Below are 18568 nucleotides of genomic sequence, written 5' to 3'. Positions count from 1 at the left end.
GGCTTTGTTGAAGTATGTTCCCTCTACATTGAACATGTTTAGAATTTTTATCATGAAAAAGGTGATGAATTTTGTCAAATGTTTTTTCTTCATCAATTGAGAGGATTATGTAATTTTCAATCTTCATTCCATTAATGTGGTGTATCACATTTATTGATTTGTGTACGTTGAACCATCCTTTCATCGCAAGGATAAACCCCACTTGATCACAGTGTGTGATTATTTTAAAGTGCTGTTGTATTCTGTTTGCTACTATTTTGTTGAGAATTTTTGCATCTATATTCATCAGAGATATAGGCCTGTAGTTTTCTTTTCTTGCAGTGTCTTTTTTTTTCTTAGAATTAGAAAAACTCTATTATGCAATCATACATCAATTTTTTCCACATTTAATGAACAAATAAAAATCCTCTGTAAAATTATAACTAATGATTCCTTTTATAGGAACATTATTTTAGAATTAATTATTGTTTTATTTAAATATCTTTATTGGAGTATAATTGCTTTACAATTTGTGTTAGTTTCTGTTGCACAACAAAGTGAATTAGCTATAAGTATACATATATCCCCATATCCCCTCCCTCCTCAGCCTCCCTCCCACCCTCCCTATCCCGCCCCTCTAGGTCATCACAAAGCATCGAACTGATCTCCCTTTGCTAGGCAGCAGCTTCCCAACAGCCATCCATTTTACATTTGGTAGTGTATATATGTCAATGCAACTCTTTCACTTAATCTCAGTTTCCCCTTCCCCCCCATGTCCTCAAGTCCATTCTCTACGTCTGGTTCTTTATTCCTGTCCTGCCACTAGGTTCATCAGTACTATTTTTTAGATTCCATATATGTGCGTTAGCATACGCTATTTGTTTTTCTCTTTCTGACTTACTTCACTCTGTATGACAGACTCTAGGTCCATCCATCTCACTACAAATAACTCAATTCGTTCCTTTTTATGGCTAATATTCCATTGTATATATGTGACACATCTTCTTTATCCATTCATCTGTTGATGGACACTTAGGTTGCTTCAATGTCCTAGCTATTGTAAACAGAGCTGCAATGAACATTGGGGTACATGTCTCTTTTTGAATTACGGTTTTCTCAGGGTATATGCCCAGTAGTGGGATTGCTGGGTCATATGGTAGTACTTATTTTAGTTTTTTAAGGAATCTCCATACTGTTCTCCATAGTGGCTGTATCAATTTACATTCCCATCAACAGTGCAAGAGTGTTCCCTTTTCTCCATACCTTCTCCAGCATTTATTGTTTGTAGATTTTTGATGATGGCCATCCTGATGGGTGTGAGGTGACACCTCATTGTGGTTTTGATTTGCATTTCTCTAATGATTAGTGATGCTGAGCATCTTTTCATGTGTTTGTTGGTAATCTGTATGTCTTCTTTGGAGAAATGTCCATGTAGGTCTTCTGCCCATTTTTGGATTGGGTTGTTTGTTTTTTTGATACTGAGCTGCATGAGCTGCTTGTATATTTTGGAGATTAACCCTTTGTCAGTTGCTTCGTTTGCAAATATTTTCTTCCATTCTGAGGGCTGTCTTTTCATCTTGTTTATGGTTTCCTTTGCTGTGCAAAAGCTTTTAAGTTTCATTAGGTCCCATTTGTTTATTTGTGTTTTTATTTCCATTACTCTGCGGGGGGGGGGGGGTCAAAAAAAACCTTGCTGTGATTTATGTCAAAGGGTGTTGTGCCTATGTTTTCCTCTAAGAGTTTTATAGTGCCTGGCCTTACATTTAGGTCTTCAATCAATTTTGAGTTTATTTTTGTGTATGGTGTTAGGAATTGTTCTAATTTCATTCTTTTACATGTAGCTGTCCAGTTTTCCCAGCTCTACTTATTGAAGAGGCTGTCTTTTCTCCATTGTATATTCTTGCCTCCTTTGTCAACGATAAGGTGGCCAGATGTGCGTGGGTTTCTCTTTGGGCTTTCCATCCTGTTCCATTGATCTATATTTCTGTTTTTGTACCAGTACCATACTGTCTTGATTACAGTAGCTTTGTAGTATAGTCTGAAGACAGGGAGCCTGATTCCTCCAGCTCCATTTTTCTTCCTCAAGATTGCTTTGGCTATTCAGGGTCTTTTGTGTTTCTATGCAAATTGTAAAACTTTTTGTTCTAGTTCTGTGAAAAATGCCATTGGTAATTTGATAGGGATTGCACTGAATCTGTAGATTGCTTTGGGTAGTACAGTCATTTTCACAATGTTGATTCTTTCAGTCCAAGAACATGGTATACCTTTCCATCTGTTTGTATTGTCTTTGATTTCTTTCATCAGTGTCTTATAGTTTTCTGCATACAGGTCTGTCTCCTTAGGTAGGTTTATTCCTAGGTATTTTATTCTTTTTGTTGCAATAGTAAATGGGAGTGTTTCTTTGATTTCTCTTTCTGATTTTTCGTTGTTAGTGTATAGGAATGCAAGAGATTTCTGTGCATTAATTTTGTATCCTGCTACTTTACCAAATTCATTGATTAGCTCTAGTAGTTAACTGGTAGCATCTTTAGGATTTTCTATGTATAGTATCATGTCAGCTGCAAAGAGTGACAGTTTTACTTCTTCTTTTCGAATTTGTATTCCTTTTATTTCTTTTTCTTCTCTGATTGCTCTAGCTAAAACTTCCAAAACTATGTTGAATAATAGTGGTGAGAGTGGACATCCTTGTCTTGTTCCTGATCTAGAGGAAATGCTTTAAGTTTTTCACCACTGAGAATGATGTTGGCTGTGGGTTTGTCATATATAGCCTTTATTATGTTGAGGTAAGTTCCCTCTGTGCCTACTTTCTGGAGGGTTTTTATCGTAAGTGGGTGTTGAATTTTGTCGAAAGCTTTTTCTGCATCTACTGAGATTATCCTATGGTTTTTATCCTTCAGTTTGTTAATATAGTGTATCACATTGATTGATTTGTGTATACTGAAGAATCCTTCCATTCATGGGATAAACCCCACTTGATCATGGTGTATGTTCCTTTTAATGTGCTGCTGGATTCTGTTTGCTATTACTTTGTCGAGGATTTTTGCATCTATGTTCATCAGTGATATTGGCCTGTAGTTTTCTTTTTTTGTGACATCTTTGTCTGGTTTTGGTATCAGGGTGATGGTGGCCTCGTAGAATGAGTTTGCGAGTGTTCCTCTCTCTGCTATATTTTGGAAGAGTTTGAGAAGGATAGGTGTTAGCTCTTCTCTACATGTTTGATAGAATTCACCTGTGAAGCCATCTGGGTTTTTGTTTGTTGGAAGATTTTTAATCACAGTTTCAATTTCAGTGCTTGTGATTGGTCTGTTCATGTTTTCTATTTCTTCCTGGATCAGTCTTGGAAGGTTGTACTTTTCTAAGAATTTGTCCATTTCTTCCAGGTTGTCCATTTTATTGGCATATAGTTGATTGTAGTAGTCTCTCATGATCCTTTGTATTTCTGCAGTGTCACTATTACTTCTCCTTTTTCATTTCTAATTCTGTTGATTTGAGTCTTCTCCCTTTTTTTCCTGATGAGTCTGGCTAATGGTTTATCAATTTTGTTTATCTTCTCAAAGAACCAGCTTTTAGTTTCATTGATCTTTGCTACTGTTTCCTTCATTTCTTTTTCATTTATTTGTGATCTGATCTGTATTTCTTTCCTTCTGCTAAATTTGGGGTTTTTTTGTTCTTCTTTCTTTAACTGCTTTAGGTGTAAGGTTAAGTTGTTTGAGATTTTTCTTGTTTCTTGAGGTAGGATTGTATTGCTGTAAACTTCCCTCTTCGAAATGCTTTTGCTGCATCCCATAGGTTTTGATTCGTCGTGTTTTCATTGCCATTTGTTTCTAGGTATTTTTTAATTTCCTCTTTGACTTCTTCAGTGATCTCTTGGTTGTCTAGTAGCATATTGTCTAGCCTCCATGTGTTTGTATTTTTTACAGTTTTTTTCCTGTAGTTGATATCTGGTCTCACAGCATTGTGGTTGGAAAAGATGCTTGATACTTCAATATTCTTAAATTTACCAAGGCTTGATTTGTGACCCAAGATGTGATCTATCCTGGAGAATGTTCTGTGTCTACTTGAGAAGAAAGCGTATTCTATTGGTTTTGGATGGAATGTCCTATAAATATCAAATTAAGTCCATCTGGTCTAATGTGTCATTTAAAGCTTGCGTTTCCTTATTTATTTTCTGTTTGGATGATGTGTCCATGGGTGTAAGTGGGGTGTTAAAGTCACCTACTATTACTGTGTTACTGTTGATTTCCCCTTTTATGGCTGTTATCCTTTGCCTTATGGATTGAGGTGCTCCTATGCTGGGTGCATAGATATTTACAATTGTTATATCTTCTTCTTGGATTGATCCCTTGATCTTTGTCCTTCCTGGTCTCTTGTAGTAGTCTTTATTTTAAAGTCTATTTTGTCTGATATGAGTATTATTACTCCAGCTCTCTTTTGATTTCCATTTGCATGGAGTATCCTTTTCCATCCCCTCACTTTATGTGTCCCTAGGTGTGAAGTAGGTCTCTTGTAGATAGCATATATATGGATCTTGTTTTTGTATCCATTCAGGCAGTCTGTGTCTTTTGGTTGGGGCATTTAAACCATTTACATTTAAGGTAATTATCAATATGTATGTTCCTATTTCCATTTTTTAAATTGTTTTGGGTTTGTTTTTGTAAGTCTTTTCCTTCTCTTGTATTTCCTGCCGAGAGAAGTTCCTTTAGAATTTGTTGTAAAGTTGGTTTGGTGGTGCTGAATTCTCTTAACTTTTGCTTGTCTGTTAAGGTTTTAATTTATCCGTTCAATCTGAATGAGATCCTTGCTGGGTAATCTTGGTTGTAGGTTTTTCCCTTTCATTACTATAACTATATCTTGCCACTCCCTTCTGGTCTGTAGAGTTTCTGCTGAAAGATCAGCTGTTAACCTTATGGGGATTCCCTTGTATGTTATTTGTTGCTTTTCCCTTGATGCTTTTAATATTTTTTCTTTGTGTTTAATCTTTGTTAGTTTGATTAATATTGTCTTGACATGTTTCTCCTTGGGTTTATCCTGTATGGGACTCTCTGTGCTTCCTGGACTTGATTGACTACTTCCTTTCCTATGCTGGGGAAGTTTTCAACTCTAATCTCTTCAAATATTTTCTCAGACCCTTTTTTTTTTTTTTCTTCTGGGACACCTATAATTCGAATGTTGGCGTGCTTAATGTTGTCCCAGATGTCTCTGAGACTGTCCTCCATTTTCATTCTTTTTTCTTTATTCTGCTCTGTGGCAGTTATCTCCACCATTCTATCTTCCAGCTCACTTCTCCATTTTTCTGCCTCAGTTATTCTGCTATTGATTCCGTCTAGAGTATTTTTGATTTCAGTTATTGTGTTGTTCATTACTGTTTGTTTGCTCCTTAGTTCTTCTAGGTCCTTGTTAAACGTTTCTTGTATTTTCTCTATTCTATTTTCTAGATTGTGGATCATCTTTACTATGATTACTCTGAATTCTTTTTCAGGTAGTTTGCCTATTTCCTCTTTATTTATTTGGTCTTGTGGGTTTTTATCTTGCTTCTTTACCTGTAAGATATTTCTCTGTCTTCTCATTTTACCTAATTTACAGTATTTGAGGTCTCCTTTCCCTAGGCTGCAGGGTCATAGTTCCTCTTGCTTCTGTTCTCTGCCCCCAGTGGCTAAGGTTGGTCCAGTGTCTTGTGTAGGTTTCCTGATAGGAGGGACTGGTGCCTGTGCTCTGGTGGGTGGAGCTGAGTCTTTTTTCCTCTGATGAGCAGGGCCGGGTCAGGTGGTATGTTTTGGGGTGTCTGTGAGCTTAGTATGACTTTAGGTAGTCTGTGTGCTGATGGGTGGGTTTGTGTTTCTGTCTTGCTTGTTGTTTGCTGTGAGCAGCTGGGAGCTGCTGGCAGTTGGGTGGAGATGGGTCTTGGATTCAGATGGAGGCTTCCGTGACATCTCTCAGTGATTAATTTTCCTTGGGGCCGGGAATTCTGTAGTGTTCCAGCATCCTGGACTCAGTGCTCCCACTCCAGAGCCTCTGGCCCGACTTCTGGTCGAGGGACCAAGACCCCACAAGTTACTCATCCCGGCAATAAAGGGGATTAAAAAAAAAAACTAACAAAACCCCAGACAAATGCTATAAAGTAAAATCAAACAATCAGAAACAGAAACAAGGTAACACACACACAAAAGAAAGAAAAATAGAACCAAATAAATCAAATAGCAAGAGAACCACCAGACAAACAAAAGAACCCAAGAATGAATGAAATCAAACAATTAAGAAGAAAGCTGACAAAAACCAAGAAACAAAACCAAAGCAGAGTGCCAACTGAAGAATGAAGCAAAGAAACAGAACTGACAGAAATGATATAAAAAAAGAAAAAGAAAAAGAGAAAGGGGAAAGAAGACAGAACAACAGAAAAGCAATGTAGAAACAAATATAAAAAAAAAAGTAGAAAGTATATTTAAGGAAAAAAAAGACAAACAAAACCCTGGAGAAATGGTAAAAACAAAATCAAACAAAAAGAGAAACAAGGAACACACACACATAAAAGAAACAAAAACAGAGTCAAATAAAACAAAAAGCAAGAGAACAACCAGACAAACAGAAGAACTCAAAAATGAAATCAAACAATTAGGATTAAAACTAACAAAAACACATAACCTAAAGACAAAACCAAAGCAGTGACCACTGAAGAATAAAGCAAGGAAACAGAACTTACAAAAATGATTAAAAAAATAATAATAAAATAAAATAAAAAGGGAAAAAACACAGACAACAGAAAAGCAAAGTAGAAACAGAAGTATATATATTAAAAAAAAGGAAAATATATTAAAGAAAAAGAAAACGGAAAAAAATTAGGGAAAAGAACACAGAAAAGCAAAGTAAAAATAGAAATGTATAAAAAAAATAGAAAGTAAAAATATGTTATAAAACATGGAGATCCCAAAAGAGTAAAAAAAAACCCTAAAACCAAAAAACCAAAACCAAAAAAAAGCTAGAACTAAGAACAGAATGAATCAAAACATAATAAAATTAATAGCAATAATTATGTGTCCCTGGCATCTCTGCTGTAAGTGTCCTTGCACACGCCGTGAGCCACAGCCCACCTCCGCCTCCCCAAGAGGCTCTCCTCTGCCTCTGGGCTGGTCTCTAGACCTTCTGTGGGCCCTGTGGGCACCACTCAGACTCTGATCTGGCCCAATTCCTGCATGTGCTGCCCTCAATGTCCACAGCTGCCAGAGCTAGACCATTTTCATTTGTGGGAACACTCATTGTCTACTCAGATATTCCTTAGACGCAGGATCTACCTAGCTGATCGGAGGGATTTAGTCTGCAGCTTGTACAGCTGATGGAAGGATTTTTGATCTTCCTTAGTCACCCCATCCCTGGGGTTCAGCTCTGGTTTTATCCCCACCTCTGCGTGTGGTCCACCCACAGGAGTCTGGTCCTGAGGCTGCCTTGGAGCTCTAGGGTCTGCCCCCGTGAGGACTGGGTGCAGAGGTGGTATGACTGCTTGGATCGTGAGAGCCCCAACAGCCCCAAATGCACAGGGAAGCTGGCAGCCACAGGCACAAGAGATATGGCCCTAGTGAGGGCCTTTTCTGGCGCCCGGCATAAGGCACATGAGGGCCAGCCCTAGCCAGGGTTTTTCTGGCACCCGGCAGCAGGCGTGCAAGGGCCAGCCCTGAGAGGGCTTTTTTTTTCCCTTATTTTTGCCCTGCAGCCAGCACGTGAGGGCCAGCTCTGATGGGGCTTTTTTTATTGCTCAGCAGCCAGCGCACAGAGCCAGCCTTGAGTGGGCTTCTTTTATTGTCATCAGCAGGCACTGGCATGTGGGGAGAGAGAGGTTACAATGGTGGCTCCTCTCCCCTCTTGTGACTTAGCAATAGCGTCCTGCTTCCATGGCAGTCCAGTCTTCCTCCACAGGCATTCCCTGCTGCAGATTTCCTCCCTCCCGTCCTTTCAGTCCGTCTCCCCACAGCCAACAGCAGTTCTCTCTGGGCCTGTTCTCCAATCCCCATGCGCTAGCTCCCAGCCCCCTTGCACACCTGTGAATACACGTCCCAGTCCGGGGCACATAGGGCTGAGGTATGGACCATCTGTGTATTTCTCACTTTGCCCCGTCTGCCACAGACTGGCCACTTCACCTTCTTCTGACAGCCTCAAATGCTGCCCTTCTGTCCCAATCGATTTCCCCATCGGAGAGGGGGTTTCCCCGAATTCGGGCATCTCTCCTCTGCTTCAGCTCCCCCGACCCAGAGTGCAGGTCCTGTCCTAATTCCTCTCCTTCTCCTTCTCTCTTCTTTTTTTCCGTCCTACCCAGTTATGCAGGGATCTTTATAGCCCTTTCCGGTGTCCAAGGTCTTCTGCTAGTTTTCAGCTGGTGTTCTGTGAGAATTGTTGCATCTACAGATGTATTCCTGATGCATCTGTAGAGAGAGATGAACTCCATGCCCACTTACTCCTCCGCCATCTTGAATCTCTCTTCTTGTAGCGTCCTTATCTGGCTTTGGTATCGGGGTAGTGCTGTCCCTGTAAAATGAATTTGGAAGTGTTCACTCCTCTTCAACTTTTTCACAGAAGAAATTGAGAAGAATTGGTATTAATTCTTCTCTATATGTATATGTATGGTAGAATTCACCGGGGAAGCCATCAGGTTGTGGGCTTATTTTTGTTGGGAAGTTTTTGATTGTTGATTCAGTCTCCTTACTCCTTTCGTCTGTTCAGATTTTCTGTTCCATCATGGTTCAGTCTTGTTAGGTTGCATGTTTGCTAGGAAGTTATCTGTTTCTTCTAGGTTATCCAATATGTTGGCAAGTAATTGTTCATAGTAGTCTCTTATAATCTTTCGTCTTTCTATGGTGTTAGCTGTAATATCTCCACTTTCATTTAGAATTTTGAGTCCTTTTTTTCCCCTTGGTTAGTCTAGCTAAACATTTGTCTCTCTTTTTTAAAAGCCAACTCTTTTTGTTGCTTTTTTCCTATTGTCTTTCTAGTTTCTATTTCTTTAATTTCTGCTCTAATATTTACTATTTCCTTCCCTCTGCTAACTATAGGCTTAGAGTGACCTTTTTTTTCTAACTCCTTGAGGTTTAAAATTAGGTTGTTTGAGCTGTTCTTTTCTCTTAATGTAGGCATTTAGTGATATAAATTTCTCTTAGAACTGGTTTAAAAATTTTTTTTTTTACATCCCATAAGTTTGGCATGTTGTATTTTCCTTTTCATTGTCTCAAGATAATTTCTGATTTCCCTTTTGATTTCTTCTTTGATCCAATGGTTTTTCAGGAGCATACTGTTAAATTTCCACATATTTGTGATTTTTTTCATTTTCTTTTTGTTATTGATTTCTAGTTTCACACGATTGTGGTTAGAAAAGATTCCTGACATGATCTCAGTCTTCTTAAATTTGATAAGATTTGCTTTCTGGCCCAATATGATTTATCCTGGAGAATGTCCCATGTATGCTTGAGAAGAATGTATATTCTGGCGCTGTTGGATGGAATATTCTGTATATGTCTTAGGTTCATTTGGACCATAGTGATATTCAGGCCTTCTGTTTCCTTATTAATTTTCTGTCTGGATGATCTATCCAATATTTAAAGTGGGGTATTGAGGTCCCTAATTATTACTGTATTGCCATCTATTTCTCCATTCAGTTCTATTAATATTTGCCTTAAATACTTAGGTGCTCCAATGTTGGGTGCACATATATTTACAATTGTTATATTCCCTTGATGAATTGACCCCTGGAACATATAGTGACCTCTGTCTCTTGTGACCAATTCTGACTGAAAGTCTATTTTATCTGATGTAAGTATACCCACTCCTACTCTCTTTTGGTTTCCATTTGCATGGAATATCATTTTTTATCCCTTCACTTTCAGCCTGTATGTGTCATTAAAGCTAAAGTGAGTCTCTTGTAGGCAGCATATTGTTGGATTTGTTTTTTTTTCTTCTTTTTTTTTATCCTTCATCCACTCTGTGTCTTTTTGTTGGAGAATTTAGTCCTTTTGCATTTAAAATAATTATTAATAGGTAATTACTGTCATTTTGTTAATTGTTTTCTGAGTTTTTTTTTTTAAGTCTTTTATCCTTTATTCCTCTCTTGCTGTCTTACTTTTATTTTTTTTTTTAAACTGGTATGCTTTAACTCCTTTCTCTTTATCTTTTTTGTATCTATGATAGGTTTTATTCTTTGTGGTTACCATGAGGTTTACATTAAACATCTTATAAATATAACAGTTTATTTTAAGCTAATTACAAACCTTCACTTGTGATGTTGTGTAATGATGCATCTGATACTGTTAGTGTTTTCAGTAGAAATGATGCATTATCACCTCAGAGTCTAGTCAGTTAAAATCCCAGGGAACTTCTATTTATTCATTTCTCAGCTACTGAAAGGATGCCTTTACTATACTTGGTACTGGGAACATGGAGGCCAATAAGACATACGGTTCCTGTCCTCAAGGAGTTCAAAGTTTAATGGGGACATAATAATTACAATTTACAAAATTACAATTGTGTTAAGAGCACCAAAGTGAAGTACCACAGGTTGGGAGCATATACCATGAGCGATTCTGAAGTAAAAAGAAATAGCACTTTGAGGAAGAGATATAAGCAAAGACTTAAGATTAAGAGTTAAGAATTGAGAGAAAGAACAACAGCACATGCAAAATTGAAAAGGAGCTGGATGACACGGCAATGAGAGATCAGTCTGGTTCAAGTACATTGAGGAAGGTAAAAGGGGACCTGGAAGTAAGTGAGCGAGACCTTGCAAGAACTTGGAGACCAGTTTAAGGAGTTAGGACTTAAAGTGTAATGAGAGGCCACTAAATGGTTTGAAGCAGGGGAGTAATAAGAAGAGATTTACAGTTTAAAAAGCAAATACTTACTACGTGTGGAAAACAGATTCAAGTAAAGAATGGTTGTAGGAGACCAACTGGGAGGGAGGCAATGGCTGTAGTCCAGGCAGGGGATGATGCAGCACAGGCTAGGCTGGAGGTGGTGGTAGTACAGAGAGATTCAAGATCTATTTAGGGCTTGATGACAGACTTTATGTGGGGAATAAGGAAGAGGAAAGTGTTAACCCTAAAGTTTTTTTGCATGAAAAATGGAGGAGATGATAATGCCATTTTACTGAGACAGCAAATTCTTATATAAAAAGTGTAGTCAGACTGGGCTTCCCCATCCTGAACTTGGGTAATTAATGTTTTCAACTTACTGCAAGACTTTTATACTCATCCCTGTTGATTTTTTCATTTCTTTGGCTCATATTTCCAGTTGGTTCGGATATTTAAAAATCTTTAGTCTATCATCCAATGTCTCCTGTAAATCCTCCCAGCTTTTTATCATCTACAAATTTGGTAAGTCATACTTTGTAATCATTTACTAAGTTGTTATTAAGCATGTAAAAAGAGGACAGAATTAAGTACTCAGCCCTTCAGTGCATCCTTAATAATCTCTCTTCAGGTTGGCACTGTTTCATTAAGCAATACAACTGAGGTGTGTAACTAGCACCAGCAATAACACTGAACACTGAGGATGTGCCTAGCACTTAATGTCCATTATTTAATTTATTCTTCATGAAATTAATTTTTTCCATCCTCAAATACTCATTGAGCTCTTGTTATGTGTCAGGAACTGAGATAGGGACTATTATCATCCCCATTTTAGAGATAAGGAAACTCAGGCTCAGAGGTGAAGTAACTGGTCCTAAGTAACACAGTTAGTAAAGGACAGAGTTATAATATGAACCCCAGCTTGGAGACCCCACAAACATATGCTGCTAAAAATTGAGTTTTTATTTTGTATACTTAAATTTTATATTTTTTTAATTCATAAGTCCAGTTCTAAGGTGTAAGTGAGCGCACGCTCATTAGGAATTTTTCCAGACCAGTTTCTCTGTTACTTATATCAAAGAACTTCTCAGTATTATCTCTAATACATATTATAATTTCTACATATTCTTCATGGCATCACGTTTTTAGTTAAACTGAGGGCTTTTTCCCACATCTACCTTCACAAAGTTCAGTTTCTTGATCAGATAATACAATTCTTCTCTCTTTATCTCTTCTTTCATGGTCAGCATTATAAATGATCCTGTTCAAATTCTAATATCTTTATTAGGTTAGAAACCAATTGTTTGTAGAAGTCTAAGAAATGAAGATTTTTTTATATAGGTGGGATTTGCTATTTACATTTTAAGAAAAATTGCTGTATTTCAAAAATATTTTTTATAAAATGGGATAATTGAATTTCACAATATTCCCTTTGCACACAAATAATAATAACAAAAAGTTGCGAGGTTGGTAATTTAAGAAAATAAATGCAAATAAGGTAAACAAGATTCTGAACAAACAGGACTCCTCCTGTCTCCAATTCCAAAGAAATATTCCCAGAAGAAGAATGTTCTGGTTTAAAAAAAAAAAAAAAAAAAAGAAAGCAAGTAAGAATTAACCCAGAACGCACTTGGTTTTTACCAGTAAGTCAATTTCATTTCAGAAGTGTGACACTCTATGTCCAGCAGGTATATAAAAAAATTCTCTGCCAATATCAAAACTCAATAAAAAATTTTCAGTTTAGACAAAGAATAGTTGTTTTATAAGGCTTATCAGTGCAAGACATTATACAGCCAAGAAAATGTTACCAAAAATCTAACTGGCTAGGATGACTGTCATTTTAAAATTCAGGAACACGACAGAGGGGTTTTACCAAGTAAAGTCTCAGCACTCAGCTTCTAACACATTGTAGGTTTTTCAAAGGCTGCATTTACTTAGTTTTAACAACAACAAAAGAGCTACATCTACTTAGTTTCTCACTTACATGCAAAACATACTTCTTCAAACATCAAAATAAATGTTTCCTAAGCACTAACATACCTAAGAAAATTCACTCACCTCTAAGTTTCTGGAGGTCCTCCTTCAAATCAGGCCCTGCCAGCATGAAGATACTTTCTGACACAGGATTCTTATCAGTAAGACTTTCATTGCTGGTATTCACAATAGCTGTACAGTTCAGTAATGCCACATCTCCATTCCTGAGGAAAATAAATAAATAAATAAGAGCAAGTGTGGGGAAGAGGAGGCAGATAAGAAAGCTAGTTTCTAATTGTTTCAAAACATTCTATCTTCATTCCCTTCACAACATTGGTTTTACCAGTTCACAAGTTTAAGCAATAGTAAAAAGTTGTTCCTGATTCAGAAAGGCTAATATGGCATCTCAGATAGATCTTGAACGCAACTGCTATAACCCTGACACCCACAAAACCATCATGTCATTCCTTTGCTTCTTTCATATTCCTCTTACATTGTAACAGAGTCTTACAGAGCTGAAAGTAGGTGGTTTAAAGAGTTTAAACACAGCAACATTATTCATAATAGCCAAAAAGTGGAAACAACCCAAATATCCATCTAATGAACTGATAAACTGAATGTGGTATACCCATGCAATGGAATATTACTTGGCCATAAAAAGGAATAAAGTACTGATTCATACTACAACACAGATGAATCTTAAGAACATTACGCTAAGTCACAATTGATTCCATTTATATGAAATGTCCAGAATAGGCAAATCTATAGAGATAGAAAGTAGATTAGTGGTTGGCTAGAGCAGAGAGTTGGGGGCGGGGGCATATACTAGCACACAAGCTTAAACAATAGTTAAAAAACGTAGTTCCTGACTCAGAAACGCTAATATAGCATCTCAGATAGATCCTGGATGCAAGTGCTACAACCTTGAAACTCACAAAACCATCATGTCATTCCTTTGCTTCTTACGTAAGAGATGTGTGTGAGATGGGGAGTGACAGCTAATGGGAACAGGACTTTGGGGTGATGAAAATGTTCTAAAATTGACTCTGGTGACGGTTGCACAATTTTGTGAATATACTAAAAACCACTGACTTGTACAATTTAAACTAGTGCATTTGTATGGTATATGAATTACATCTCTAAAGCTTTTTTTAAAAACAGAAATGTACTACTACTACTACATGCAACATAGACGAACTTTCAAATAATTGTGCTGAATGAAAGAGGCCAGACTGAAAAAAGAGTACACGATTCCATTTATATAAAGCTCTAGAAAATGCATACTAATCCATAGTGACAGAAAGATGAATGATTGCTTGGGGATGTTGAGGCATGGAGGGGCAGGAGAGAGGGATTACCAAGGGACACAAAAAAACTTCTGGGGTGATAAATATATTCACTATCTTGATTCTGGTGATGGGTTCATGGGTGTATACATGTCAAAATTTACCAAACTGTACACTTTAAATATATGCAGTTTATTGTATGTTAATTATGTCTCAATAAAGCTGTAAATGTGTATGCAAAGTAATATTTCAATAATGCAAGGGTTCACAAAAAAAAAGAATTTAGAAGAAATTATGAGAAAGTATTATTATATCATGATATGATTTAAACAAGGAATTACCAGAGAACCACTTTTCCATTGATATCCTTATTGTAAAGAAAAGGTGATCTAATAGTCTCTTCCTGATATGTTTCAGCTGCAGTATCAGAAGTAGTTAATTGTTCTTCACAAGAATTGCCCCAGCTTGGTAGTGTATCCACATCCACAAACTGGGAAGGTGCACCCAAGGGATCCATGGAATGGGAACTTCAGCTTGTCTTTTCCCAAATTCCTCAGCAGTTCAATATTCACTGTAGACTTTAGCTTAAGAGAAAAGAAAGAATCATTTTAACAGAGAAGCACAGAGAAGCACAGATATTACTTTACTTCTATTAGAGTAAAAAACAAAACTCTGCTGTGAAATGCTCCAATAGTACACTGTGTGATTATAGTCACTTAAACAGTCCATTAAAAAATCAAACGTACTATGGCTTTTTTAAAACAGGAAGAAAGAGGGATTATTTAAACACAAATTATTTTCAAAGAATTACAGTCATTTAAATAATCACATGGCCCATCAATTCTACTTTCCAGAAACACAGGACTATTCATTCAACATTCATTGAGTGTCTGCTATTGGCGGGGTAGGGGGAGTGTCAAGTGCTGCAAGAGATACAAAGATAAATACTATGTACAACTTACAAAGTTTAGTCTAATACGGAGGATGAGAAGCAGGGAGGTTACTGCAATCAGGTAGTAAGAGATAAAGGTCTGAACTATGTAGAGAAACAGATGGAGAGGAAGGCATAGATTTGTGAGGCAATATACAAAGGAAAAATTAACAGGATTTGACAATTTATAGATTATAGTATATGAGACACCGATGTGGTATAAGGTTGGTTGTCCAGAAATGTAGAATTAGAAGAGAAGGGTGATAGGAAGACACATAGTGTCAAGTACCACAGAAACTCATGGGAAATTTAACATGATACTTCATTTGGCAATAAGTCAGATAGCTATTTCAGTAAAATGGTAGATTCGTTCATTCAGTAAATCTTTATAAGCACCTATTATGTGTCAGATATTGTTCTAGTCACTGGGGATACGGTGAATAAGACAGAGCAAGTCCCTACCCTTAGAGAGCTGATGCTTCCTTGAAAGCAGATGAAAAACGATAAACAAACAAGCAAGCAGGTATCTAATAGAACGACTGGAGGCAGTGAGTATTATAAGAAAAAGGTTATATCTGAGCAGAGAGCTAAATAAAGTGAGAGCAAGCCATGTGAAGCTCTGGAGGGTGCGTCAGGCAGAGGGAATGGCAAGTACAAAGGCCAAAAGGGCAGGGAGGAGCTTGGTCTATTCCAGAAGAGCACAGAGGCTGGTTTGGCTAGAGTACAGCGAGCTAGGTAATGAGTAGCAGGTGATGAGGCTGGTGAGCCAAGGAAAGGCCAGATGATCTAGTTTGTAAGCCACGGTGAGAAGTTTAGTTCTTAATGTAAATGAGGGCAAGCTATTAGAGGGTCCCTATAAGGACAATGACTTAATATAAATATTTGAAAAGATTACTCTAGCTACAGTGAAACTGAGTGGGGGTGAGAGTAAACGCAGAGACCAGTAGAAAACGACTGGAGCAATCTAGGTGATGGTGATGAAGGTGGTGAGGAATGGTTAGAATTGGAATGAATTTTGAAGGTAGGGTCAACAAGACTTTCTAAATGCACCTGAGGGGGTGAGGGAAAAGAACAGAATCAAAGGTTACTCCTAGATTTCCTGCTTGAGCAATTAAATAGATGGTAATGCTACTTATAGAGAAGGAAAAGACTGGAGTAGGTTGCAGGTGGAGTAATAATCAAGGTATTTTTTCCTTATGTTTTTGCATGTGTTAGTTTGAGATGCCCATTATACGCCCAAGTATGTATATTAAACATGCAGTTGGCTGACTACATGAGGCTACAGCCCAGAGGAGAGGTCAGGTGAAAGATATAAATTTGGAAGTCTTAGCATATGGATGGTATTTAAGACCACCAAGAGAGAAAATGCAAATAGAGAATAGATCCAAGGACTCAGTCCTAAGGCCCAATTTAGAGGCTGGAAAGAAGAAAAGTTAAAAAAAAAAAAAAAAAAAAAAGAGAGAAAAGCATTGATAAGAATGGAAGGAAGATCTGGAAAGTGTGGTACCCTAAAAGTCAAGTGAAGAAAGTAATTTTAGACAGAATGCTCAAGAGGGATCATCTAGGGTTAAATGCTACTGAAAGGTTGAGTAAGGACTGAGAACTAATTAGTCGGTTTGTTAAATTGGAGATCGTTGGTAACACTGAACATACATGAGAGCAGAGAGATGATTAGGGAATGACAGCTGGTATGTGAACTTCCTGAGAAGCTTTTCTGTATGATCCTAATGTTTGTTAAGAGTCAAGGAGAAAAAGCATGCCCTTCTATACCTAATTTCTTGCTGTTTCTTGCTGAGAGACATGGGATACTAATTGGGATGAACCATGGATTTGACACAATATTCTAATTCCTGCACCAACACTGTGTGGTAGGAAATGTACTCATTTATATAACAATTTCAGAAAGGCCTTGTAGATCATACCAGGATAAAACTGTATCGGAGGATTATTCTTATTTGTTACTAAGTACTCCTTTGATATTATTTTGAAATAAAGAAACTAATTTTATCTAGAAGTTGGTGTTTAGTCCATCCAATTGGCCTTTGAAACTAGAGGCAACCACAAGTCCTGTTGATCTGTTCACAAGTATTCAGCCTGGAACTGGACAAGATGAACAGAGTACAAGTGAAGGCTACAGTCACTGTCTATGGCTGAACTGCCTTGAGCTCAATGGAATGACACCCTGCAGAAATTCATAATTTCAAAAAATTATCCACAGGTTTTTGGTGACGACTCATGCTGAAATTTCTTAACCATAATAATAAAAATTCCATTAAAAACAAACTTAGTTTTCATTTTGCAAACTTGAATGTCAAATTACAGGACAAAATCACTTCTTTAAAATAACTTTTCTTTCCAATTCTAAGTAATACTCACTTATAGAACATTTGAAAGATAACAAAAAGTAGTTCCTACTTTTTTCTGTGATAGGTAAAATCATAAGGTACGTACAGTTTTGAATCCGGTTTCTTTAGTATTTTAAGGTAAATATTTCCATATGCAATTACACTTTGAGGCAGAAGCAGAATGGTAAAAGCTTGTGCTCTGTTATCAGAAGGCCTGAGTTTGGGTTGAGGACCTACCACCTAATAGTCGTAGTATCCTTGACTCTAAACCAGGGTTTTCTTATTTCTAAAATAGGAGTAATGTACTACTATGGTTATTGTGAGAATTAAATGATATAATCTGTATTAAAATTGCACAGCAGGGACTTCCCTGGCGGTCCAGTGGTTAAGACTCTGCCTTCCAATGCAGGGGGTGCAGGTTTGATCCCTGGTTGCGGAGTTAAGATCCCACATGCCTCTTGGCCAAAAATCCAAAAATACATAAAACAGAAGCAATATTGTAACAAATTCAACAAAGACTTTAAAAAAATGGTCCATATCAAAAGAATCTTTAAAAAAAACTGCATAGCAGAGCACCTGGCACCGAGCAAGGCACAATAAAAGTTATGTTATAACTTTCTCAGAGCCAATGTGAAAGTCACCTGCACCACTGTTGAGATAGAGATGTTTTCATGTGTGGCAAAGACCAAGACACTCACTGTCAAAGACTCTCCAAGGAGCACCAGATAAACCAAAAACAAATTGGTGAATTAAGATACACTCTTATTTATCTCAGTGTCTGCCCTTGTAATGACTTGTTAATCCCTAACACCTAGATCAACCCTACATCTGTTTTCTCTGATCTGCTCCTGTGCCAGTAGGGAAAAAAAAAAAAAAATCAGAAGTTATCCTCTCTGCTGTCAAAACAAATACCTGGTTTCCTATGTTAGCTTGGCCCTCCATCAACACTAACAGAAAATTGTTTTGAGTCATTCTTGGATGACTCTATGCTATTCCACACAGCATCTGTGATAGACAGCCTCCAAGATGTCCTTCAATGATACCTGCCTCCTGATATTAATGCCCTTGTGTAGATGCCTCCCATACTGAATAAGGCTGGCCAGTGTACCCAACTGGATATTGCAGAAATGACAGTGTGTGACTTCCAAGGATGGATCATAAAAGATATTGTGGCTTCTGCCATGCTCTCTTGGACTGCTTGCTCTGGGGAAGTGAGCTCTCGTGACATGGGGACAC

The 18568-nt window shown here is 37.4% G+C and overlaps 1 protein-coding gene across 1 annotated transcript in view; it reads right to left on the bottom strand.

Annotated features, from left to right (window-relative positions):
* GDAP2 (ganglioside induced differentiation associated protein 2) overlaps nt 1–18568 on the bottom strand; it is a 77930-nt gene that overhangs the window by 48312 nt on the left and 11050 nt on the right. The window contains exons 2-3 of the mRNA XM_061183623.1: nt 14398–14640; nt 12855–12994 (exon numbers count right to left, since the gene is read on the bottom strand). Of these exons, the coding sequence (XP_061039606.1) occupies nt 12855–12994; nt 14398–14573 (316 nt within the window). The 5' untranslated portion in view covers nt 14574–14640. The remainder of the gene's footprint in view (nt 1–12854; nt 12995–14397; nt 14641–18568) is intronic.

Source organism: Eubalaena glacialis, chromosome 3 (assembly GCF_028564815.1).
Source record: "Eubalaena glacialis isolate mEubGla1 chromosome 3, mEubGla1.1.hap2.+ XY, whole genome shotgun sequence".
Classification (NCBI taxonomy): domain Eukaryota; kingdom Metazoa; phylum Chordata; class Mammalia; order Artiodactyla; family Balaenidae; genus Eubalaena; species Eubalaena glacialis.
The sequence above is the reverse complement of the archived record's forward strand: the minus strand, read 5'-3'. Positions and strand labels throughout refer to the sequence as shown.